General features: G+C 35.7%; 4 protein-coding genes and 2 non-coding genes across 7 annotated transcripts; 2 read left to right on the forward strand and 4 right to left on the reverse strand.

Annotated features, from left to right (window-relative positions):
* Positions 1-22: 22 nt before the first annotated feature.
* LOC103835432 lies at positions 23-478 on the forward strand. Its single transcript, XM_009111604.3, has one exon. The coding sequence runs from the start codon at positions 105-107 to the stop codon at positions 324-326; it is 222 nt and encodes a 73-aa protein (XP_009109852.1). The 5' UTR covers positions 23-104; the 3' UTR covers positions 327-478.
* Positions 479-895: 417 nt separating this feature from the next.
* LOC103835433 (probable calcium-binding protein CML25) lies at positions 896-4194 on the reverse strand. Its single transcript, XM_009111605.3, has one exon. It carries the CDS (start codon positions 2827-2829, stop codon positions 2266-2268), a length of 564 nt encoding a protein of 187 aa, XP_009109853.1. The 5' UTR covers positions 2830-4194; the 3' UTR covers positions 896-2265.
* A 251-nt stretch (positions 4195-4445) lies between these two features.
* Positions 4446-9086, reverse strand: LOC103835434 (zinc finger protein 7). 2 transcript variants are annotated; one of them, XM_009111607.3, is made up of 2 exons: positions 5537-9086; positions 4446-5228 (listed from the first exon to the last, which is right to left on the reverse strand). In XM_009111607.3, the coding sequence occupies exon 2, from the start codon at positions 5200-5202 to the stop codon at positions 4567-4569; it is 636 nt and encodes a 211-aa protein (XP_009109855.1). In that variant the 5' UTR covers positions 5203-5228; positions 5537-9086; the 3' UTR covers positions 4446-4566. The 2 variants fall into 2 exon arrangements, with proteins under 2 accessions (XP_009109855.1, XP_009109856.1); XM_009111608.2 differs by lacking the exon at positions 5537-9086 and adding an exon at positions 5352-5530.
* Positions 9087-9349: 263 nt separating this feature from the next.
* LOC103835435 (THO complex subunit 2) lies at positions 9350-23386 on the forward strand. Its single transcript, XM_009111609.3, has 34 exons — positions 9350-9484; positions 9581-9760; positions 9858-9983; positions 10104-10145; positions 10619-10678; positions 10804-10866; positions 11115-11195; positions 12250-12321; positions 12399-12446; positions 12546-12614; positions 12702-12835; positions 13383-13458; positions 13786-13979; positions 14245-14325; positions 14480-14681; positions 14757-14987; positions 15072-15152; positions 15249-15368; positions 15458-15517; positions 16012-16139; positions 16578-16674; positions 16757-16885; positions 17369-17472; positions 18036-18216; positions 18415-18581; positions 18764-19370; positions 19473-19577; positions 20194-20349; positions 20481-20561; positions 20631-21005; positions 21421-21637; positions 21733-22538; positions 22629-22939; positions 23059-23386. The coding sequence occupies exons 2-34, from the start codon at positions 9626-9628 to the stop codon at positions 23126-23128; spliced, it is 5409 nt and encodes a 1802-aa protein (XP_009109857.1). The 5' UTR covers positions 9350-9484; positions 9581-9625; the 3' UTR covers positions 23129-23386.
* A 1332-nt stretch (positions 23387-24718) lies between these two features.
* Positions 24719-24804, reverse strand: LOC117127566. The gene has a single exon (XR_004450586.1). It is a non-coding gene; the product is annotated as a small nucleolar RNA Z159/U59 (small nucleolar RNA).
* An 82-nt stretch (positions 24805-24886) lies between these two features.
* Positions 24887-24970, reverse strand: LOC117127567. Its single transcript, XR_004450587.1, has one exon. It is a non-coding gene; the product is annotated as a small nucleolar RNA Z159/U59 (small nucleolar RNA).
* Between the last annotated feature and the right edge of the window lie 842 nt (positions 24971-25812).

Genomic DNA, 25812 nt, shown 5'->3' on the forward strand with positions numbered 1-25812 from the left:
TTTGTTCAAGATACTATTATAAACACGCCTCCCGCGTGAAACTAAAAAGCAAACATCATAAAAACATACAAACATAATTCTTCTGGCCTCACTGCCGATTTGTGATGGAGAAGAAGCAGGCCATTCATGGAGATGATGGGCATGATTGTGTTCCTCCTATCCATAGCCAAGTCGTTAAGATCAAGAAAGAGTTTGAGAAGATACAACACCCGTCGCTAAGGCAGCCTGAGATGCCAAGAGTGCTTCGAGAGATCACGTTTCCACGGCGGTCCCGTTCTCCGCTCGGGTTAGGAGAAAGAGAGAGACCCATCCCCGTTGGAAGCTGATAACAAAGAGATATAAAGAGAGCGGGGATAGGTTATCTTCTTGTTTTTTTTTGGTTTCTCTTTTGTCTTGCAATGTAAATATATTTGGTTAATGTGATGAGTCTCTTTTCAATATCCTGAAACAACAAATCTTTTGTTTATCTTCTGATCTATCTTGCCTCATGTGTTCTAATCTTTGAGGGGTAAACTTAGGGCTGTTCAATATGGTAAAACCGAACCGTACCGAACCGAACCGAACCGAAATAGACAATATGGTTTGGTTTTGGTATATACCATATAAACCGAATGGATATAATTTTATAAAAACCATAAGATTTGGATATGGTTTGGTATATAACCGATTAAACCGAATAAACCGAACAAAACCGATTAAAAGTAGAAACACGTAAATATGTATCTATTTTATAACAATACATGAAAATCTATTTGTTACATAAGTTAAATTTGTGTTAATAACTATTACTATAATTTTATAGTAATAAAGAGCCTTAATTTGTAAAACACTTGAACTATAATTAAATAACAATAACAATAACAATTCAGACATCTTATTTTCTAAGTCTTCTTTCGATTTTTTTGCTTTATTTTAGTCTTCACTAAATTAATATGAAGATTATAAATTTGATGGACAATAATAAATAGAAAATTTTTACAACTTTTTTCTTATTTGTAAACAAATAGAGTTTCGTGTTCAATTGAAAAACCATGACTTTAATGAATAATAAATAGGGAAGAGTGAAAAAACTTTTCTTTCATATTTCTGTTTTGTTTCATATTTTTATTTTCAAAATTTCAAGCTTTGATTTTAGTTATAGATTTGATTATTTTATTTGATGGTAGAAGCATTTTTACTTTTTTGTTCATTTATTTGAACATGTAATATATTTTTAATAAATGACTATGTTGACAATATATTCTAAAATTCATATAATATGATCTCAAACTAAATAATTATGTTTTTTGGTATAAAACCGAATAAACCGAAAACCGACGGTATATAAACCGAACCAAACCGAAGTAAATATGGATTTAGAATGGTAGTTATATTTTACTAACCGAAATACCGAAAACCGAAAAAAACCGAACCGAAACCGAACCGATATCCGGATTGAACACCCCTAGGTAAACTAACTAGTTCATAGAGAAATCTAGATCGCTAGATGTTTTCAAAATGAGACAAATGGGGTCAATTGATGAAGGGGAAGTTTTGAAATTCGTTTTAAATCTCTAATGGGCCTTTTAATAAGTTGATAACTGAACTTTTCTGGGCTCGAAACTATATTATGCGTTTGTAGTTTATAAAATTCATAGAAAATTCTTCAATTAAATTAAATAGTTATATTTGTAAAGAAAAAGATGAAAATTATTTTATTTTTCAAATATTTGATGCTCAAAACAAATCATTTCAGGTGTGTCATAAAACACAAAAATATCATCGAATATTCAAAAAATTATTAGGTGATAATTAAACAATTTATTAGAAATTAGTGTTTAAATAGTGTTTAATTCATTTTTAGCTATAACTGATTTTCTGATTAATCAATAGATGCTTAGGCACTGTCTAAAACGATTTTTAAAAACACATGTATCATCTGAAGCATACGCAACAGACCAATGCTAAAGAAAAAAAAAAGGTTCTTATTTATATCCACATTGGTAAAATATATCCGCATAACTTTAACTGTATATGCATCAGTTCTGATTAGAATCGACTAATTTAACTCTCACTGTATATGCATCAAATTTGTTAATTCTAAGCAGAACTGAAGACAAAACAAAAAAGAGTTACATTAATAAATGTTTTTTAAAATAAACTTTAGAATGAAAATTCCAAGAGAACAAAAGAAAAAAAAAAGAAGGATTGAAACAATGGTGGAATAATAAACAATGGATGGATGAAGGAAACATGACAACAAGGAAGATGAAGCCGTGTTAAACTCTACCTCTGACCACCTCCCATAACATTATCACGCCTAGATCCCAACGTCATCATAATCTTAAACTCCTCGAAATCAATCGTCCCATCTCCATCCTTATCCACACCACCGATCATCTTCCTACACTCCGCGATGGAACACTCATCACCAAGACTCCTCAAAACCTCATGCAGCTCCTCCGCCGATATAGACCCGTTCCCATCGATGTCATAGACCGAGAAGGCGTCCTTCAGATTCTCCAACACCTCGTTCTGATCCATCCCTTTCGTGTTCAGCTCAACGAACTCCTCGAAGTTTATGTAACCGTCTCCTTTACGGTCAATATCTGTTATGGCCTTTTGCAACACCTCCTCTGGAACCTCGTGGCCTAGGCTTGTCATTATCGCACCGAGCTCTTTGGAGGAGATCTTACCGTCTCCATTCACGTCGAATTTTTTGAACACCGCTTCGAGTTCTCTGATCTCTGTTTTCCCTGAGCGTGCCTTGTGTAGGAACGGAGAGTCTGCTCCGGTTCGAGAGGCCGAGCCACCGCCGGAACCATTGGTTTGGTTTTTGTTGTTGGACATGGTTTCAAAATCTCTGTGAAGAAAAAAAGAATCAGGAGTTTAGAGAAATATCCGTATTTGTTGTGATTCCAAAGGAAGCGGATGAATCTCTGGATCACTAACTATTTTGGGGGTTCCCTTTCCCACAAAAAATACACAAATGGACTTAGTTGTGTTTGTTTTGTCATAATTTCAAAATGGATATAGCGATTAGGTAAAGTATTTTGGTAGTATTTTGGAAATGGGAAAATAGAGGTGGGAGGCATGTTGATGAGAAGAGCTTGAGGTCATGCGTGAAGTACTGGTCAATAATTACAAAGTCAATAACATGGTCATTAATTCCCTATTTATAATCATATTCATTTAATTAATATTAATTATCGGTTTTGTTTGTAAGGATCATGCAAATTCCAGCTCGTCCCTCAAAACATGTATTTAGATCACAAATTCACAATACCACATGAGCATGGCTACCACTGAGTCATTCTGTAATGCAATCTTGAGTACATCTTGGTCTCCAGAATGTTGTTGAGGCTGCATCTTATGGTATGCCTTAGCAAATCCATTAAGAAGCAAACCCGTGTGACCACCAATAACAGAGCCCACAATATTTGCAATATCTATAAAATTAATAATTAACTCTAATATCTAATTTTTCAGTAAAAAAAAAAACTCTAATATCTAATTTAATATATACTAGACTTTGACATGCACATCCGTGTAGGTAGACTTTCATTTTATAATATATAGTTTTCATATTATATTTTGTCTATAATAATTTATATATGATGCATTGTTGTGATTTTCAAAATAAATAAATTGATAATATATAGCTGTAGATATGAGAGTAGATATAAGAGAGCTTGAGGTCATGTGTAAGTACTGCTCTCCCAGTTTTCTAAATGGGATTTTAGATAATTAACAAGTGGACGATGGATAAATTGATTTTGACCATTATCAAACTATCATATGAATTGTTAAACCATTCATTATAACTCCAAAGTCAATAACATGGTCATTAATATTTATAATCATATTTCATTGGTACATTTAGTTAATATTAATGATCGCTTTTGTTTGTAAGGATATCATTAGTTAGCTAGGGTGGACCATGATCTCTGCGATAATTCTCCATTTATTTTGCCTTCCATGGTTGTTGTGCTCTTTTGTCTATTTACCAACTCGTGTTTCGAAATCTCACAAATTTGACGAAGGTCTTTGCTTCAATTACCTAGGCCATGTTTAGTGCTGGATATGTATTTCCAAAAGAATATAGTAATTTTTTCAGTCTAGTATGGTGCTTCATATTTCGGTAACATATAATCTCCTTGTTTTTGTATGTTGCTTCATGTTTCAGTAGCATTTTTTTATATCATACTCCAATATAATCTCCTTGGTTTTGTGTTACTGGTTGATGCGACAAAATTCTTGATATTCCACCTTTTTTTCTTTGTCAGCATTGCCTATAACAAGTTGTGCAATTTCAAATAAAGCGCTTGTTCACAAAATAAATTATCTTACATGAAACTCAACTAGCATATCCTACCATATTTGTTAAACAAAAACATCAAAAAATCACTTTCGAGATGTTAAATTAGTTCATGAATTAACTAGTGAGAGCTCTAACAAAATATCAAAATGTAACAAACTTCATTTATATAACAAGAAAAGTTTTGCATCAATTTCGGTAAATCTGTCTTCCAACTTATCTTCTGATATTTTTCTAACAATAGAAAATGAACACAAGAGATGATGAGCTTAGAGTCTCAAGGTAAGATCAGGCTTTGACCTATTGTTATTATCTACTACACTTCCATCAGCTGCAACCGAGTTAAGATCAAGACCTGACTCTCTAACAGCCACCACCACTGGAGCTTCAGCTTCCTCAACAACCTGACGAAAACTCCCGGGCCAGAATAAATCACTGCCATCATCATAGTCAAAGAGCAATGGCACGGTGTTACCAAAATACCCTTGATGATGAAACCTTGCAAGATGAGGAGGAGGCTGAGGCTGGGATAAGGTGTGGTGAAGTAGACCGGAGTGAGCTTGCATCCCTAGAGAAGAAGATGTGTATGTGTAAGGCCTGTGATGGTGACCAAACATTCTTCCCATGTGCACTGCTCGTTTAGCCATTGTGCGTTCTCGCTTGTGAGCGTTTTGGTGACCTCCAAGAGCTTGAGAGCTATAGAACTTGCGTCTACAATAATTACAAGAGAAGACTCTCGGGTTGGGTTGACACTTTGTGCCCTTTTGATCATCGTTGAAACTATCGTTGAGCTTGAGATCGAGCGAGACAGGGATGATAGATTCTGGTTTGGATAGATCTTGATTTAACGAGGTATCTCCTTCTCTAGCTGGTAATTCTCGTGAGGCATCATCAGATTCCGTCATTTAATCAAACTCTTTTTAGTCTTAACCTGAAAAAAAAATCATATTAAAGTCAAAAGCAGATCAAGAAATTGTTTTAGTCCCTCTAAATTCACTGTTAAACACAAGAACTATATAAAAAGATATGGTAATAAAGTCTTAAACAGAGTTACTATATCAGCAAGTTCAGACAAGGATCAGCAAGTTCGAAGCTTAAAGAAGACCATCCAAAATGAAGCTTTTGAGCTTTAACTATGAGGAGAGAGAGAATCTAAGACAACAATTAAGGATATGATTTACAAGAAAAGATCTGAGAGAGAGAGAAAACAAGGTGGAGACTGGAGAGTACTATGCTTACGAAAATTATGTTGAGATCTGGGAAGAGACAGCCGACAGAACCTGAAGTGGTTGACTTGGAAGCTTAAGAGAAGTTTGTACTCTTTGAGTTAACCAAAAATGGGTCAAATCCAGATGTAAGGAAAATAAAAGCCAAAGAGACGAGATAGGATTGGTGAAGAAAAGTAGAGAACAAACAAGAGGTACTGAAGAAGAGAGAGAGAGAGAATTATGTCTAAACAAATATGGAAAACACAAATGTTAGAGAGATGGGCATGGTCTGGTGGAAACACATGTGGGAATCTAAAGTGTCTGCCAGTTAGACCTCTGTTTTTTTGTTTTCAATAGTTCAACGACCTTTTTTAGGGGGCATTTAGTAAAATAGTACTATAGTTTTTTCCCTAAATTGATTAAGTAAAATACTTTTTCTTACAACAGCCGTATAGGCGTTGGTATGCACGTTGAAAGTATTGTTATGCGTTCATCGTAATGGGTTATACACTTATACTACTACCCTATAGGCAATCCTTAAACCTTTTAAAATCCACAAAGATTTTATCCATTTAAAAAATTAAGTTTATAATTATATTGTTTAGTTCTTGATAAAAAAAATTGATAAAAAAATAATTATATTGTTTAGTAACAATTTTTTTTGTTATTTTTCATGTTCGTCTCGTTTCGGTTTTTGTAATTCAGTTTGATTTTGGTTCGGTTTTTGTTATAACAAACTTATTATTTGGTTCAGTTTAACACCAATTTGGTTGACAAACATTTTCTCGACGTAGTAGTTCACATTCTCAAACAAACCCATAACAAAGACAGATTAGTAGCCATTTACATAAACATTTCAAAAACTTGTGGCAAAATAACACAAAGGGTTTCTTAAATAAGAGTTTGTCTTGAAAGTGAACATTACATTGCATTAAGGAATCAACTTTCACATCTTGCTGTTGTTAAAGTCAACTTTTACCTCTTACAAAAAAAAAGAACAACCTAATTATTTTTCATAAAGTTAAAAGAACCATTATATTTTTCAATTTTAATCTCACTCGTCAGAATTGTTCAGAAAGATTTTAATTTGGATCTTTTCATGAATATTTAATAATTGAACTCGAACAGTTAATTTAAAAAATAATGGAGCAGCGCAAGGGATTTGATAATGTCGCATGGAGCCCATACATTCATTCCCCCGGCTTCACCTTTTCCATTTGACGTCGACATTTTCTCTGTGTTTTTCTGAAATTTTACATGTGATTCAAAGTCTCTGCTTTTTCTGTTCCTTTTCATTTATGTTTTCTTTTCCTTTTCCTAGAAAGGTAAAATAAAACATTTCTTTCGATACTGTGAAGGTTGTTGTTACCAATAGCTTGTGCGGTAAGAAAACAATAAGGTGTTTTGTTTCATTATACTGCTTTTTTAGTTGATTTCACCCGTTTCATTGTGCAAGATAGGGTAATTAAACCTTTACTTTAGTTTTTGTTTTAAGCGAAACCTTTATTTTAGTTATATAACCCAACAACCCATATTTTCATTGGAAGACAATGAAAATTTGAATAATCAGATTAATTATACTATCTTTATAAAAATGACCTATACATCATTTTAAGACTAATTTACCTTTTTAGTAGTTTCTTTAATTTTCTTTGCTATTATTTTTTCATTTCTATTTTGTATTACAAAATGATGTGTTTTCTTGTATTTTTTTTTCATTTCTATTGGATCGCCATTTAGAAAAAACAAAACATAGTTTTAAATTAGTTCATTTTTCATATAAGCTTTTATGGTTTCTTTGAGTGTTCAGCTGTTCGATTTTCATTGAACTTCTGATGAAGACAAATTCAAACAGTTCACAAGATAATAGTTGAGAGTTCTTGTATTTGTTGAGATATGAATATTGCATTAAAATTTGTGAGTATAATGTGATTTGGGTGAGGACGGTGGTAAAATATAAATTGGCGTAACAAGTTGTAATGACTCAATTAAACAAATAACAATAAAATAAAATAAAAAGTCATTTAGATAATTTTCACGCTAACATTATATATGTATATGTTAATCGTAATTTATATTATACCAGTAAAATAGATTTTTTAAGAAGGTGTTGGGTCTGTGTGGACCAAATCAAGTAAAGACATTTAACATTTTATCCCAAAAATATCAAGTAAGGCAAAATCAGTATTGGAGATTTTGGAATAGTGGCAAAACAAAACTAGATAAGGGTGTCTCCTTATTTCTTTTGTTTTTATGCATTGAGTGAGTGACCAGTGACCAGTGACTAGTGACCAGTGCCCACTTTTATTTTAATTTCAACCTCAACATGTTTTCGGAAGGCCCACTTCAATTCATTAGCTTTTATATTCGTCCACTACCTTAGTTGCTTTCCAGTCATACTTCACAAATAATTGTTCCATCGTTTCTATATCGCTGGTAATAAAAAAAATATGATGTGTCACCATCTTTAATAAGTCTGATCGGGTTAAGAAATTTGAGATAGTTCAGACTATTCTTTACAAAGTCGAGTACTTTTGACTTTTGAGCTTCCAATGGATCATTCGCGCACACCCGTTAAACTTTAGTCTCCACAGTTTGAAGAATCTATTCTGCATTGCCTGCTGATTAATATATTCAAGAAACTGTGTAGCGGTTGTATGAGATAAGGTAAAGTATATATATGCACGACATCCATGTCCCCTCATCTCAATTAGTAAGGATCATCGAACAGTTTAAATCAGGCTAGGTTACTTGTATATATTACCAGGCTACCACGCAAGAAAGTTACATACAAAATCTTATACTGCAAAATGGAGTAATGAGTTTTTTGTTTGGTCGTCACTCTATTTTCCACTCTATTTTGCAGTAAATTATGGAGAGGGGTTAAAAATGCTATAACAATATTGTATCTATTGAATTTTGATGCTATGAAATATTTTTCTCCATTACTTTAGTTTTAATTTCTTTTATCTTTGTTATTTGAGGATTTATTTCTACCATCTCCGTACATTTTTTACTCACTTCTTTATAATTGCAACTTGACTTATAAGTAATTTGGGTTGGCTCTATTTTCTAAAATTTTGGTTTGCTAATTCTGTATTAAAATTACTGAGCTAATACACAAATTAACTTTAAACATTTTTTACCAAATAATAAGTCAGCGCTACTGTCATTGTTTATGTTTGGTAATTTTCTTTATTCCTCAAGTTAAATTTGCAAAAATATCTGCTCTTACCAAAACTATGAAAAAAAAAGACAATGGTAATTTGCGATGGTACTCTTTCAGAACAATGGTAAGAACAATAACATTATAAATTTGCGATATTAATTTAGTGATGAGCTAACATTATAGTTAATTTTGTAATTTACCAAATGTTGAATTATAGTATTAAAATATTTTAGATTATGGAAATATTAAACAATTCAACCAGTTAAATGTTCACTCTCCTCATCAGCTTATATATAATTTCCAATAACAAAAAAGAATGGATATTAAAATTTTTGAAATTTGTAAAAGAAATCAATGAATAATTTAAACTAATACTATAATTGTTTAGCTACTTATATATTTTATAATATATTATAATATTTATATATTAAAATTAACATAATTAAAACTAAATTCTAAACAATAACCCCGGGCGTAGGAATATTTCAGATAACTGTATCATACGCTAATTACATGCTAGATAATATATTATATCACGTTATGGAGCAACAACCTGAACAAGCCCTAATCATCAAAAATTTGTGGACTCGATGGATGATCACTAAGCCCATGGGCCGGTTCACAATCAGAAAACGTCCTTGCGCTAAACCGAACCCGGTTCGTAAGTAAAATGCACACGATATTAATGGTTATTCAATTTTGCGTTTAGCTGAAACAAAACATAGCCAAACACCGTCATCGTCTTCAATCTCACTTCGCATCGAATCAGACGATCTCTCCAAAACCCTAATTCATCTTCTCCGATCAATTGTTCGTTCCCTTGCTCTTCCCGATACCAGGAATGCTTATTTCCATCCGCCAATCGGATTCTCCAGCAGTCTAAACGCTATTGTCTTCGTCTTCTAGGGTTTCGAATCGGGGAGTGAAGGATACAACAAGAGAGGGTCAAAGATGTCTCTTCCGCTACTTGAGTGTAAGTACGTGACGGAGGAGTTCGTTCGCGAAGGGAAGAGTGGCAGCTACGGTTCCAAGCTGCCCAGCTCGGTACCGATGCTTCGTTTCCTCTACGAGCTTTGTTGGGTTTTGGTATATACACGCTCACACACAAACCTTCTCTTCCTGTTAATCCAATCTATGCGTATGTGTTCGAGTTGCTGAAGGTGCGTCGTAATGGGTTTATCAGGTTCGTGGCGAGTTGCCGATTCAGAGCTGTAAGGCTGTGTTGGAGAAGGTGAAGTTTTTGGATGATCCGTCGAAGGAAGAGTTAGCTTCTTGTTTTGCGGATGTTGTGACTCAGATAGCTCAAGATGTAGGCTTTTCCTATACTTTATTAGTAGATCTTAAAGTTTCGACCTTTTTTTTTTGTTTTCAATTGATTGTACTGATCGTTGGATTGTTTGCTTTGTGCTCTCTTTGGTTGGATTTGCAGCTTACTATGTCGGGGGATCACCGTTCTCGCCTAACAAAATTGGTCAGTACTTGTACCTTCTAGTTACTGGTTGCAGTTATGTCTTGTTAGTCTTGGTTATGAAGTATGAACAAGAATTTACTGGCACAAATCATGTGATAGCATTCTATGCTAGTAATTAGAGCATGTGTTGTTTTGCTATCAGTAGTGTTCTAAGGTTCAGCTAGCTGTATGCTCATTTTGGGCGGAGCCTTATACTTGATCCTTATCGTAAAAGGTTCCTTAAGCCTAAAGAGTTGAAACTTTGACCATATTGCCTTCAATTCTTAGTGCAGTTTCGTCTAGACTTTACATTGTATGTTTGATCAAAACTTCTTGAAGCTGCTTACTTGGGGGTTATTAGCATTCGTGGTGTTTTGTTAGTTTTGATTATTACGTACTTTAGTCGCTTCGTTAAAATATACTTTTTGTTCTCATTTACCATCGCCTCAAGTTTTTTTATGCTCACAGCTAAATTTAGTTGTTTTCTTTTGTAGGCAAAATGGCTTGTGGAATCACAGACAGTTCCTCAAAGGATTTTCCAAGAGCGTTGTGAGGTAAACATTAGGTGACATCCAGCCAATTAATGATCCCTCTTCTCACCATTCTCTCTATTTTCTTGGTTAGTAAGAAAGTAAGTCTTACGAAGAAGCTGATGATTGATTTCTTTATTTTTTATTAGGAGGAGTTTTTATGGGAAGCTGAAATGGTTAAAATAAAAGCCCAAGATTTGAAGGGGAAAGAGGTGAGGTTTCACACTTCTGTAACTACTGTATTATTGTGACATACAAATATGCTGTAGGGACAACGGTAATTTGATAATGATATTATCTCGTTTAATAGTAAATACAAATGTACTGCAGTCTGATTTGTGTAATAGTTTGTTTGAGTGAGTTCCTTTTGCGGTAGATTTATCTCTTAAAGAGTTTCTCCTCTACCATTGTAACTACAGATCATTGCTTATAACTTACATTTCTGGCTTGTGCGACTCAGGTGCGATTAAACACTCGTCTTCTGTACCAGCAGACAAAGTTCAACTTACTCCGTGAAGAAAGCGAGGGATATGCCAAATTGGTTAGTGACGATCTCCGGCTTTTATCTGTTGTCATTCTTTCTGTCCACTTCTTTTCTATGCTCTGTTGTTAGATACATCTTCGCTCTTTACTGCCTTCTCTGTGAGATCCACCTTAGAAATGCTCGTCTTTAGTTTTTGGATGCGATGCTCTTCAACGATACTGATTTGGCCTTTACTTTTCACACGGTTCCAATTGGAAGGAAAATCTTCTACTAGTTTAATTATAGTTTTGCAGCTATGTTTTAAAAGGCGATCGCCTTTTGCGCCAAGGCGCAAGGCGCACCGTGGCGATGGTCCCAGCGCCTCAGTCCTCTAAGGCGAGCCCTAGTTCCTCAAGGCACTCGCCATGGTGCGCCATTGGCTTAAATATAAGCGCCTTGGTTCAAAGGCGCGCGTTTCCGTTAAAACACTACTTTGACGGAACCCTTAAAACATCTTGGAACTCTATCACTACTTTCTCGACCATTTAAATATCCTTAAAACATAATGCTTAGATCTTCAGAGTTTTAGGTTTTGTTGGATTTGATCAATTGAATTTAGTTTTTTTTTGTTTCAAGTTCTTTGTTTTGGTGTTTATATATGTGTACATAGCTGACTATATTAGTGTGCATGACTAACTTGTTGCTGACTATATTAGTGTGTATAAATAAGACAGTTTGGTATAGCTGACTGTACTAGTGTTATATACGAGTCTACTCTATAACTATCCTCTGTATGTAACCATAGAAATAGTTACACGTCTGTAGCTAACACATACACTTCTAAGTTCTAACCTAAGAACATCTATCAATGCATATATAAGTTCTCTAAAGCTGTATATAACTAAACCACGTTTGAAAGCATTCTAACCATAAGGCGAGCGCCTTGTAGCGCCATGGCGCAAGGCACATGGCTCCAACCTCCTCGCCTTAGAGCGCCATGCGCCATTTAAAACACAGTTTTGCAGAGTAACTAACATATATGTCAGCAGGGTTTCTTTTGTTTTTTGGAGTTTAATTGAAGCAGATTGTCAGTACTACAACTTCATTAAATAGATTCTTTTGTGGAGTGCAGATTACCCTTTTATGCCGAGGATCTGCAGGTTCTTCGCATAATGCATCAGCAGCAACCATGGGAATTATCAAGGTTTTACTTCTGCCGATACGTTATGTTTCACATATGTATTCCATTTATCTTTTCTGAACTAAAATATTTATTTCCAGTCATTAATTGGGCATTTTGACCTTGATCCGAACCGTGTTTTCGACATTGTAAGTTATTCTGTCGCGTTCATCTTTTTGTTTGATATCAGAGAGTTCATCCCTTTGTCCTTCCCTATTATGTATATTCCCTTTGTTTTTGACGAATAGGTGTTGGATTGCTTTGAACTTGAACAAGATTACGACACGTTTCTCAATCTAATTCCTATTTTTCCCAAGGTTTGGAATGTCTCCTCGTGTTGTCATATTTTACCACTTAGCCTGAGAGACTATTTTTGTGCTAAACCCAATCTCTTTGATATGCAGTCTCATGCTTCACAAATTCTTGGATTTAAATTTCAATACTATCAGAGATTGGAGGTGAATAGCCCAGTTCCATCTGGGCTCTATAAGCTTACGGCCTTGCTAGTAAAGAAGAATTTCATCAGTCTTGAAAGCATGTTAGTAATTTTCCTTCATCTGTTTTTCCCTTTCTTTTCTTACATTCTAGGTCCTTAGGAGCCACTGGGGAAGAATTTTCAGTCGACCTTATATGTTGCCTTAAGGAAATAAACTGGTTTTATCCCTTTTCTGCAGACGATACCTTTGTAATATCCTTTTGAATTGGATACTTGTACTGTTGTACATAACGATTGCCTTTCTTTTCATTGTGTTAGCATAAGGCTATATAAGTTGGAATCTAAATGAAAGATTTTTCTTCATTATGTATTTTTAGCTAGTTGGTCGCTATGTCTCTTAAGCTTGTTTCTTGATGCAATCTGATAGGAAATTGGTGGGGTTTTGATTGTCAAAACTTAGTTTGGCTGCTCTAAGATACTTACTTCGAGATTGCTCTTGGGGATGACTACCTAGTAGATGATTTATTATCTTGCAAGTGATTCATTCAAATCACGAGTTTGCTACATTTCCTTGTGTTAATAACAAGTGAAGCTATACTAAATCAATGGACCATATGTTCTGATGTTGTTTTCCAATTGTTGAAAACAGATATGCACATCTGCTACCTAAGGACGAAGAAGTTTTTGAGGATTATAATACTTATTCTGCAAAGCGTTTTGAAGAGGTACGATTCAAATTGTTGTTTTCCTTTAAGAAGTTCGTAGATGCATGTGTATAGATGTTTTAAGATAGTTTTGTTCTGGCCCAGCGTAAGTTGTCTCTATGTTTCTTCTGAATTAATACATTTTTCTCTCTTAAAACAAACGAAAAAACTTGTTTCCGCTGCACATACGATGGTCTGCTCATCTTGCCCAGATTTTAATTAATACTTACATACTAAGCAGTTGTCCATTTTCCTGGAAGCCAGCCAATTATTTGTTGTTTTCGAAGCCTTTCTTTCGCATGTTTATTGACGAGTTGTCATATTTTACAAATTTTTCCTTTCCTACAGGCCAATAATATTGGAAAGATAAATCTTGCTGCTACTGGGAAGGATCTTATGGAGGATGAGAAGCAAGGAGATTTCAAAGTTGATCTCTATGCTGCTTTAGACATGGAAACTGAAGCTGTTGCTGAGCGAATACCAGAGCTTGAAAATAATCAGACTCTGGGCCTCCTTGATGGTTTCCTCTCTGTGGACGACTGGTATTCCTCTTGATTTATATTAAAAAAATTGAACTCTTCTGAAAGCTTTGCCATCTCCATTTTCATTTCTTTTTTATAACAAATCCACTATCATCAAAGCAGCTTGTTTAGTTACACCGCCTTGAACTATTGCATGTGAAGTTTCAAATTATACTTCTTCAAAGCTACTAATCTTATTTATAACTAAGGCCATAGTACTTACTCTTCCCTTTCTGTTCAACTGAAGTGAAAGCTCCTAATTTTTTGTTAACAATTTACTTTTCAGGAAACATGCCAATATCATGTTCGAGCGTCTTGCGCCTCTTAATCCGGTGGCTCACAATCATATATGTGATGGCTTGTTTAGGTTAGTGAGTGAGCTCAGCTATTTTTTCCTCAGATGTATAGCTGCTTTGTTGCTTTTCATTGTTCACTCCAGCTCTATGTATCACCTAAGTAGTACAGCAGCTCTGGCCACTAATTTATGATGAAAACAATGATATTTTTGCTCTATGTTTCAGGCTTATAGAGAAGAGAATCACTCATGCTTATCGCATTGCCCGTCAGACACGTTTTCAAAATTCTTCTTCTGCGGGTTCAGAAAAGATTGCCCACGCTGCTAATACAAGTGCCAGTAAAACTTGTCCAGATCTTAAAGAAGTGTTTCAGATACTTGTTACAGTTGGACCCTACTTGTACCGTAATACACAACTGCTGCAGAAGGTGCACTGGCCTTTAAATTTCTGATTATACAAAAGATTGAAGATTGAAGCTGATACATGTTTACCATTGTGGCAGATTTGTAGACTATTAAGGGTTTACTACTTGTCGGCCTTAGATCTTGTTCGCAGTAGTGATGGGTCATCAAATCAAGAAGGTAGTGCAGATGAAATCAAGCACCTGAAGGAAGCTAGGTTTAGAGTGGAAGAAGCCCTTGGAACATGCCTTCTGCCATCGTTACAGTTAATACCTGCAAATCCAGCAGTTGGTCATGAGATTTGGGAAGTGATGAGTCTCCTTCCATATGAGGTTAACTTGCTTCTGTTTCTTATCCAAATAGTTTTTCTTCTGTAGAACGTGATGGTTTATCCAGCTGCTTAATTTTGTGTTTAGGCTCGTTATCGCTTGTATGGTGAGTGGGAAAAGGACGATGAGCGGAATCCTTTGCTGTTGGCAGCAAGGCAAGTGGCTAAGGTATTGCGCAGTATAACTTCTTCGACCTTTTATCCTTATATTATACAGCTGGAAATATACATCTTCAGACCCTCATGAGCTATTCTCGTATGTCAGTTGGACACTAGATGGATTCTGAAACGGCTTGCAAAAGAAAATTTGAAGCCGTTAGGAAGGATGGTGGCAAAACTAGCGCATGCCAATCCCATGACGGTGCTTCGGACAATTGTGACTCAGGTTTCAATCTACCGCAAAATTTGGTTTTGCTACTATTTTTGTAGCCAAAGTTGTTCAGACGGCTAACTGTTAGGTTCTTGTTGCAACAGATTGAAGCATACAGAGATATGATTGCTCCTGTTGTAGACGCCTTCAAGTACTTGACACAGGTCAGTACCGCCTTATGCCTCTTGTTTGTATGCTATGCCGTTGTTGACCTTATACCCTTACACACCTAGGTTTTCCTACACATGCTTTATGAATAAAAAGTATAACGGATGGTCTTTTTGCCAGTGTCTTGTTTCAGAGTGCAAAGTAAATTTATTTTCATACGAGTCAGTGTGATTTGGCTTTGCAGGTTTAGTGTTGCATTGTAGTCATTCGTTCTAGCATTCATTCGGTTAGGTTTAGAATGTCGGAAATGGGGTATGTTGGTTTGGCGGATACCCAAACATGAGCTTCTGAAGAAGGCTTCAATGAAGTGAAATATTACATTGTAAACCCATTGTAAATTGGGATACAGTCAGATGGATCCTAACATTTTCTTTCAGAGACCCTTAATTTAATGTTCTAGTACATTTAGGGAGTTTGTCAGCTTTCATTTCTAAGTTATTGTTAATATTGAGAAGCTTCTGATGCTTTCCAAATTCTTCCTGATACACAGCTCGAGTATGATATCCTGGAATATGTCGTGATTGAGAGACTGGTGCAAGGCGGACGAGCTAAACTCAAAGATGACGGGATTAATTTATCAGACTGGCTTCAATCTTTGGCTTCATTTTGGGGTCACCTGTATGTGTTTTTCTTAGAATGCATTGATACATGCTAGAATAGTTTCATTACATTTTCAGAGTGAACTGATTGCTAAGGGCGTTTTTTTCTTTGTGATTGCGTAGTCTAGGCATATTTGCATTTATGCCCAGGATAGAAAAGCACGTTCTGTACGAGTGCTAACCTCTAGAAGTTGACGAGTACCTTATATGTGACATGATCTATACTAGTTTGCCTGATAGGATGAAGATTGCTTATACTAATTTTTTATGTGTTCATCGTGTTAGTTTCTCCATGAGTTTCTTCTCCTAAGTGTTGTATCTTTTTCTCAATTCCATTAGAATATTGCCATTTCGCCAAAATTTTACCTGCATGATGCATATATAGTAGTTTCATTCATAAAGTAATAAAAGCTGTAAATGCCATCATTTTGGAGTATAACAACATCATACTATACAGGTGTAAGAAGTATCCATCAATGGAGTTAAGGGGTCTTTTCCAGTATCTCGTTAACCAGTTAAAGAGAGGCCAAGGGATTGAGCTTGTTCTTCTCCAGGTTGGTTTGTATTCCTCATATTCTTATGATCCAACTTGTTCAAACTAATGGTGGTTGCCTGTCATTTGACAATGATTTGTAGGAACTGATCCAGCAGATGGCAAATGTACAATACACTGAGAATCTTACTGAAGATCAGTTGGATGCCATGGCAGGAAGTGAGACATTACGTTATCACGCAACATCCTTTGGCATGACACGGAACAACAAGGTTTGTCTTTATAGATCCCCAGAAACTTAAAATAATATCTTATTAAATCTTGAGAGGAGCCAACCTTTGTTCTTTACCATAAGTGCATGTATTTGTTAAAAGTTGTTAGAGAAAATTGGCGATGTTGTTAGCTTGAAACTTAGGTTCTTTTTTTTTCCAAGTAATCTGAATGAAACATTATTGATTTGGTTGTATTCAAGTTTGATCCCCTACATTTTTGTTTTAGCTCATCGTTTGCAGCTGCATATATTCCGACACTGTTGTGTCACTTGTCTATGCGTTCACATGCATACATGTCTGCAAGGTTGTGACAAAGTTATTTATCTAAAGTCTTTCATTTAGATGCATTTCATTCAAAACCTCTTTTATACTTCTATAGATGCTAGGTTCCGTAGAGAAAAAAACATATGAGCTTGCGACAGTGCCATTAGTATAAATATGCTTTATTTGTTTATTTAATGCATGTCTTCCTGGTTTTTGCAGGCACTTGTCAAATCATCCAACCGTCTACGAGATTCGTTACTTCCAAATGATGAACCAAAGCTAGCTATCCCCCTTTTGTTACTTATCGCCCAGCATCGTTCTCTGTAAGTTGATAAATCTGACTGCGCAAAATTGTTTGCATGGAGCACTAATCTTAATTGTTCTACAACATATACCTTGAAACTAAAATAGACACGGAGAGAAAAATGCCCTATTAATAGGTGTCTAAATCTACATATCGACATTGTAGATTTTATATTTAATATTTGGTCTGACCACGGACGATGTTCATATCTCTAAATCGAGTATATTCATCTAGTCAACAAATGATGAACCAAAGCTAGCTATCCCCCTTTTGTTACTTATCGCCCAGCATCGTTCTCTGTTAGTTGATAAATCTGACTGCGCAAAATTGTTTCCATGGAGCACTAGTCTTAATTGTTGTACAACATATACCTTGAAACTAAAATAGACACGGAGAGAAAAATGCCCTATTAATAGGTGTCTAAATCTACATATCGACATTGTAGATTTTATATTTTATATTTGGTCTGACCACAGACGATGTTCATATCTCTAAATCGAGTATATTCATCTAGTCAACAGACTATGATTTTCTAGATTTATGTTATAATTGTTATTATAACGTAAACTACTTTATATGCAGGGTTGTGGTAAATGCGGATGCACCCTACATTAAGATGGTCACTGAACAGTTCGACAGATGTCATGGAATTCTCCTCCAATACGTGGACTTTCTTTCTAGCGCTGTTACTCCTGCTACTGCTTATGCTCAGCTCGTACCTTCGCTTGAAGAGCTTGTTCATACATACCATCTTGAGCCAGAGGTCTTTCGATCTTCCTTTCCTTTGTCCCTTGTTCTTTACCCTTGTGTTATTGCACTCTTTAACAATATGAATTTCGTCACTTTTCGCATGTCTTTCTGGTCTACATTGTTAGGAATTATTATCTTAATTTTGCGATTACTTCACTCTGCTATTATTGCTTTGCATTAGCCCAAACTTATGTTTTGAATCCCCTGCCAGGTCGCTTTTTTGGTATTTCGACCTGTGATGAGGCTCTTCAAATGTCGACGGAATGGTGATGTTTCATGGCCTTTGGACAGTGGGGAATCTATTGATGCAGATTCCGATGTATCAAAATCTGAGAGTTCCATGATTCTTGATGTCGGCACATCTGAAAAAGCTGTAACGTAATATTTCAACTCAAAACTTTAGTATATTTGGTCGCAGCAACATTGTGGACGTGATGTTTATTTAAAGTGTCAAGTAGTCTTTTTCTGAAGATTTGATGTGTGATAAGAACCAATTATTTAATTGAATTACACCTTGATGCTGATCTATTGGACTTTCTCTTGTGTTAATATGTTTGCAGGTGGTCTGATGTTCTTGATACAGTAAGAACAATGCTGCCTTCGAAAGCTTGGAATAGTCTGTCGCCAGACCTCTACGCTACATTTTGGGGGCTTACTCTGTATGATCTCCATGTTCCCAGAAGTCGTTATGAGTCTGAGATATCTAAACAACATGCTGCCCTTAAGACTCTTGAAGAGGTTGCTGATAATTCTAGCTCAGCAATTACGAAGAGAAAAAAAGAGAAGGAAAGGATTCAAGAATCTCTTGATCGTCTAACCGGTGAACTGAAAAAGCACGAAGAACATGTTGCCTCTGTCCGTAGAAGGCTTTCACGTGAAAAGGATAAATGGTTGAGCTCCTGTCCTGATACTTTGAAGATCAATATGGAGTTCCTGCAACGTTGTATTTTCCCTCGTTGCACATTTAGCATGGCAGATTCTGTGTACTGTGCTATGTTTGTACATATGCTCCACTCTCTTGGAACACCCTATTTTAACACAGTCAACCACATTGATGTACTGATATGTAAAACGCTACAACCGATGATCTGCTGCTGCACTGAATACGAAGTGGGAAGACTTGGGAGGTTTTTATTCGAGACCTTGAAGATTGCATACCACTGGAAGGTAACTCTCCAAATTTTATTTTAATTAGACGATGAAAGTACAGAATTGGGTTATTTCTTGACCTAGTTTCTAATGCTGGTGTTGTCGCGTATATTTTCTCAGAGCGCAGAATCAATCTATGAAAGTGAGTGCGGAAACATGCCTGGGTTTGCTGTTTATTATAGATACCCGAACAGCCAGCGTGTCACATTTGGACAATTTGTGAAGGTTAGAAATTCTGATCCTTGACTTCTGTAATATGTATAAAATCTAACGATCTCAAGTTTGAGGAGGGTATAATCTCTTTAGCTGTTGTGTATCCTTGTTCATTATTATTTAGTGTTCTTTATTATGGTCAGCCGAAAGTAGAAGGGCAGTTTTATACGTTCTCTGGAAGTATTAAGGGCTAACGTAAAGATCTTCCAATAGCTGAGACGTTATCGCATAGAAATTTTGAATCGTTGACAAGATAAAACGGACAGATCAGGAAAATCAAGGCTATGATGACACTATAACTATTATTTGCTATATTTAAGACTCGAGAATAGATTTTATACTGTTTCAACTAAAGGATTGTTTTAATATCAGCTTCTTACCTTTTTTATTTTTGATTTGTTGAACTAATGGCATGACGCGTAGAAAAAGCAATTAAATATATTTTATATGATGTGACTGCATTGCATCTACTCAGCGATGATTTTGATATACTTAGTTTCATCTTTGGATATGTTTTCCCTATGTATTTCTACTATTTAGCTGTCACGTGCTATGCTTTAATTACTAGTAGCAATATCATGTTTCTTACGTGTGTTTATGGCTGTTTCATCTGTTGATGTCTCTGAAGGTACATTGGAAATGGTGTGCAAAAATCACAAAGCTTTTGATCCAATGTCTGGAGTCAAATGAGTACATGGAGATTCGTAATGCGCTAATAATGCTAACAAAAATATCTGGTGTTTTCCCAGTTACTCGGAAAACTGGATATAATATCGAGAAACGGGCAAGTACCTATTTACTAGCCAGTCTTATGAATATGATTCAAGTTGGTCTTATGTGTACAGCTATTGTTTTCATGTGTTGTTCTTTGTGAGAAGATTAATGTTTCCGTTCTTTGTTGATCTTGTCTCACAGGTAGCGAAAATTAAAAATGATGAGCGAGAGGACCTTAAGGTCTTGGCAACTGGTGTTGCCGCTGCTCTATCTGCAAGAAAAGTGAGTGCTAACCACAACAATTTTTTACAGTGTTTTTTGCAATTTTCACTGAATGTGGATTATTTGCAGTCATCATGGGTTACTGACGAAGAATTTGGCATGGGTTACCTTGAACTAAAGGCTCCGCCAGTACATACTCCTAAACATACTCCTTCCCAGAATGGCTTGGTAGGTGGTGAATCAACTGGGGGAAGATCTACTGCTAACCAGCAGTCTGAGTCTGGCGGCAAGGACCAGTTGTCAAAAACTAAAATACCAGATGGAAGAACGGAAAATATGCCTTCAAAATCTGATCAAGGACATCCAAAATCAAAGGAAGGCAATCCATCGGATGCCAAACCATCTATGTCTAAGAAACCAGTGGACCAAAAGGAAACAGATGAATCACCCAGAATATCTGATGAGAATCCTGTCAAAGCTGGTTCAAAGTACTCTGAAGCCGAGGTATCATCATGTTCCCTGCTCTTTTATTTATTTAAGTTAGCAACTCCTGCTTTACTTATAACTCCCAAAGTTGTCACTGGCACTACACAGAATTTATATAGGATATTTATCCTGCCCCTTCTACTTATTTGACAGCTCCATTTCTAAAAGACTGTTTTAGGAAAGTGATGATTAGGTATTGTATTTGGGATAACCTATCCCCTCACGTGGGCTCTTGGTTGTGAGTGAAAACTCTTAAGGTCAATTGATTTAATCCCAAGATAGTGCAGTATACTATAATCTTATATTCTTCGTCTTCACCCCAACCTATCCCCACCCTTTTTATGTTGGAAGTTGCCATCGCTAAAATATTTCAGCTAATCAACATTTCAGGCTTCAATTCTATATCATGCTTAATTTATTTTTTGGTTGGCAGTTAAAACCTTCTTCTAAACGAGGTGCATCGGCTACGTCGACGAACAAATCAATAAAGCAAGATTTTGGAAAAGATGATGGAAAGTCCGGTAAAGCTGCTGGAAGAACATCCGCAGCTGATAACGATGTTATTTATCTGGGGAGCAGGCAAGCAAGTTTGACCAAAGCTTCTCCCAGCACAGCAGGCAATGGTAGCTTAGCTACTGGTTCGTCCAAAGGTTTGATCTCACCCACAAAATCATCAGACGTTCATTGAAGCTAGTGAAAAACTGGGCGGACTTGTCAGGTATCCTAACTTTAATCTCTGATGCAGTGAAAGATGATGGTGCTGAAGCTACAGATACTCAAAAGCAATCTACTCGGACTGCTCATTCCCCTAGGCATGAAATTAGCACTTCTTCGAGGTCGAGTGATAGGTTACAGAAACGAGCGAATGCTGTTGAAGATAGTGACAGAACAAGTAAACGCCGTAAAGCAGACTCTGAGCACAAAGAGCATGACAGTGAGGCTCGCCCGGGTGATAGAGACAGATCAGCAGAGGCTAGGGTGGATTTAAACAAAACACCCAGTGATGACCAAAGCACCCAGAGAGATCAAGACAGGGCAAAGGATAAGGGTAATGAAAGACAGGACCGAGACCACAGAGAAAGAGTCGAGCGTTCTGATAAAACTCGTGCAGATGATGCGGTAAAAGCACGAGACAAATCCATGGAACGTTATGGCAGAGAGCGGTCAGTTGAGAGGGGCCTTGATAAAGGAACAACTAGGAGTTACGATAGAAACAAGGATGAAAGAAGCAAAGATGACAGAAGCAAATTGCGTCATAGCGAGGCGTCACTTGAGAAAGCTCATGGTGATGATCGCTCTCTTTCTCAAGGCTTACCCCCACCTCCACCTTTACCTCCTAACATCGTTCCTCATTCTATGGCCTCGAAAGAAGAACCCGAAAGGAGGGCCGGAGTTACAAGGCATTCCCAGAGGCTTTCTCCGAGGCATGATGAAAGAGAGAGACGACGCTCTGAAGAGAATACATCAGTTTCTGTTGAAGAATCAAAACGAAGAAGAGATGACGATTTTCGTGACCGTAAGCGAGATGACAGAGAAACAATCATTCTGAAGGTAACATGGCTCTTCTTTACACATGTTGGTATCAGAAACTGTAGCATAAATGCAAAAGGAATAAAATTCTTATGTCTACTCTATGTGCAGGGAGAAGAAAGGGAAAGAGAGAGGGAAAGAGAAAGAGAAAAAAGTATCCCATTGAAAGATGATTTTGAAGCGTCCAAGAGAAGGAAGATAAAGAGGGATCAACAAGTCTCATCTGCAGAGCCAGGGGAATACTCTCCAATGCCACATCAGTCATCTTTGTCAATGGGTATGGGACCATCATCGTACGAAGGCAGAGAGCAGCGAAAGAGCAGTAGTAGTATGATTCAACATGGAGGTTATCCTGAAGAGCCAAGCATCAGACTTCTTGGCAAAGAAGCTTCCAGCAAGATGGCTCGTCGTGATCCTGACCCGTATCCTTGAATACCAACTTATATAATCTATCTGCTTAGTGTTTTTGCATCATGAAACACTCACTTATATTAGGCATCTTTGATGGTATCTTCATTGTTTCCTTGACCATTGGTATTAGAATGTATGATCGTGAGTGGGAAGAAGACAAGAGGCAAAGGGCAGAACGGAAGCGGAGAGATCGGAAGTAGACTGATTATTCCAAGATCCTACGTTTGTTTTAAGATTATTTATCTCTCTCTCTATTGGTTTTATGAAAAGTTGAAATTTTGTGTTATAGAGTTTTAAACATCTACATTATTGTGATTGATATGTTCACTTCTCGACAATGCCTTAAGGTTCCAATAACAATCACGGTTTGGGCTTATACTTTACTCGTTCGTAGCTGAATATTTTGTGTATAAGTATTACAAATGAATAGGTATAACCGAATGTGTTTTACTTGGTTATAAAGAGATTCCTTTTATTGTCCTGTCTCGTGTCTGTAATGGCTCCAAATATACTCGAGGCTGAGAGTCCATAACTTAAGAAACACGTTTCTGGTTAGAAGAGTCTCTAAGATTTTCTTTTTAATCCAATGTGACTATTATATAATGAAATAAATTATGTGAAAGTTCCATCAAATTCTTTTTCTGTTACCACTAGGTTCACTTACAAATTCTATGAATATGAAGTTGATTATTTGAAGATTATCAGCGTCTAAGAGCATCTCCAATGTATTATTCCATATTTTACTTCAAAATGGTGCAACACTAAAATGAAGTAAGGTTTTACTCCAATATATTACTCCACTTTTTACTTCTAAGATAATATGTTTTATTAATAATTGTTAATAATACTTTATATTTATAAAAAATTACTAATTAACCCCAACTATTTTATGTTTACAAAAATTTCTTAAAAAATTTATTTAAATTAAACAGTTATTATTAAAAAGTACAAGAAATCATAAAAATAAAATAAAAGACAATATATTAGTTGGTTTAATAGTGGCATTAGAATATTTCTCTCACAATGATCAACCAATACATTTCGTAATGTAACATAAGCTTCTTTATCTTTGATATTCCTAAATCGAACAAAAAATTTTGAAATCAGACATTTTCATCTTATGTAACTTTGATATATGGAGGTGTAGCTTCTTTTCCAAGTTCAGTTGGTGCGTCAAATTCACGCTCATCCTTAATTATCATATTATGTAAAATTATACATGTAGTCATGATGTCATGTACACATTTTTTTCCAAAACCGAACATGTCCTTTCACAATAGCGAAGCGCAACTATAAATCCTTTTATGTTATCTTTATTTTATATTATTATTTTTTGATTATAGTATATATTTTTATGTAAAATTATTAAACAATGGAATATCTTATTTATTTATGTTTTTATATCATTTTAAAATATTATTTAAGTAAGAAATAAAAACATTAAGGATTTAAAAAACCAATTCACAAATAAAAAAAGTTCAACACTAAAATGGAGTAATGAGTAAAATTACTCTATAAATAGAGTAACCCTAACCATTACTCCATTTTGGAGTTGAAAATGAAGTGGAGTTGGAGAAGATTTTACTCCAAAATAATATTTGGAGTAGAAAATGGAGTAGGCTTGGAGATGCCCTAATTATCGCTCTTTCAATCTTGTTCTGGCCATTTGGAATTTACATTTTCAAGGCAATTTCTCTCCTTCAAATCATGTGGCTGCAAAGTGTATAGTTTTGTAAACTTCCAAATTGAATAAAGATGACAAGAGAGAGTTTTTTTTTTTTTTTTTTCGAAACTCTTCAGTTCAGGTCTCCAATTTATTTCAGCACATTGAAATCTCAGGAGAACGAAAGTTAAATGTTTTGACATCATCAGAGCAAACTCAGAAAAATTACATTTAAAGTTAACCCCAAAAACAAGTTTTGATCTACAAGAAGTTCATAATGATATGTAGTAATTGCCTCTACTCAGTTCAGGTCTCCATAAAGTTTCCGCATGATGAATCTCGGAAGAACGAAAGTTATGTTTTGATCATCATCGAAGGCAATTACTACATATTAAAACAGAGATTAGGGATTCGTCATAATAAAAAAAAATTATAAAAACGAAAACAGAAAGAAAAAACAATTAAGTAAAGTAGAAGAAGATAAAGTTTAAACAAGCGACAAAGGTGACTCTGTCCGAAGGTTTACGACCTTATTTATATGCCACTATAATGAGGGAGTCGAGTAAACCCTAGCTTAATCTTTGGGTCATCGTCCCTATAATGGGGCTTTCGTTATTTACTTATTGGGTCTCTTTCAGTATCAGTTCCACTATCTTCTTCCTTGAGTTATTATTTGTTCTTTTTTGTTTGTTTGAAAAAGATTGTTTCGAAAGAAAATAGACTCATCATTTTTTTGTCAAATAAATTTGATAAAAGGACAATACTAAACACTATCATCGTCTTTCCATCTTATAGAGGTCAATGGTTAGTTTTAGTTGGATATGGAGGGAGTCAATGGAGCGGGCGTGTAGAAGGTGCGCGGTAACCTTCGTCTAAAGTCCAATGGTGAGTTTAATTGGTTTTGGAGAGGGTCGGTGGAGCAGAGGTGCTTATGAGACACAATCTACAACAATCGGCCGGTTTGTTCTCTTTATGGCTGGGTTTGGGTCTTATCTAAGATGTTTAGGCGTTGGTGTTTTATGTCATTAGCTATGTTTTTGTAGTCTTTGCATGTTAGTTTAAGTGTGTCTAAGTATGATTTTGCTTCCGGTTTGTAATTGTGCAATCGCCGGCTTATGACTCCAAGATTGTATCTTTAAACTGTCCGCTCTAGATTATGGTGTCGTTTTGTTACGACAGCTGTTCTAACATGCTTTTTTGGCTAATTCAATTTGGAATCAA

Source organism: Brassica rapa, chromosome A08 (assembly GCF_000309985.2).
Source record: "Brassica rapa cultivar Chiifu-401-42 chromosome A08, CAAS_Brap_v3.01, whole genome shotgun sequence".
Lineage (NCBI taxonomy): Eukaryota > Viridiplantae > Streptophyta > Magnoliopsida > Brassicales > Brassicaceae > Brassica > Brassica rapa.

Bases quoted from the DNA above. Each gene is read 5' to 3' on its own strand.
- LOC103835432 (XM_009111604.3), top strand. From the start codon at position 105: ATGGAGAAGAAGCAGGCCATTCATGGAGATGATGGGCATGATTGTGTT.
- LOC103835433 (XM_009111605.3), bottom strand. From the start codon at position 2,829: ATGTCCAACAACAAAAACCAAACCAATGGTTCCGGCGGTGGCTCGGCC.
- LOC103835434 (XM_009111607.3), bottom strand. From the start codon at position 5,202: ATGACGGAATCTGATGATGCCTCACGAGAATTACCAGCTAGAGAAGGA.
- LOC103835435 (XM_009111609.3), top strand. From the start codon at position 9,626: ATGTCTCTTCCGCTACTTGAGTGTAAGTACGTGACGGAGGAGTTCGTT. The intron at 14,326-14,479 runs GTTAGTGAGTGA...TCTATGTTTCAG, and splicing joins ATATGTGATGGCTTGTTTAG to GCTTATAGAGAAGAGAATCA. The intron at 22,940-23,058 runs GTATCCTTGAAT...CATTGGTATTAG, and splicing joins GCTCGTCGTGATCCTGACCC to AATGTATGATCGTGAGTGGG.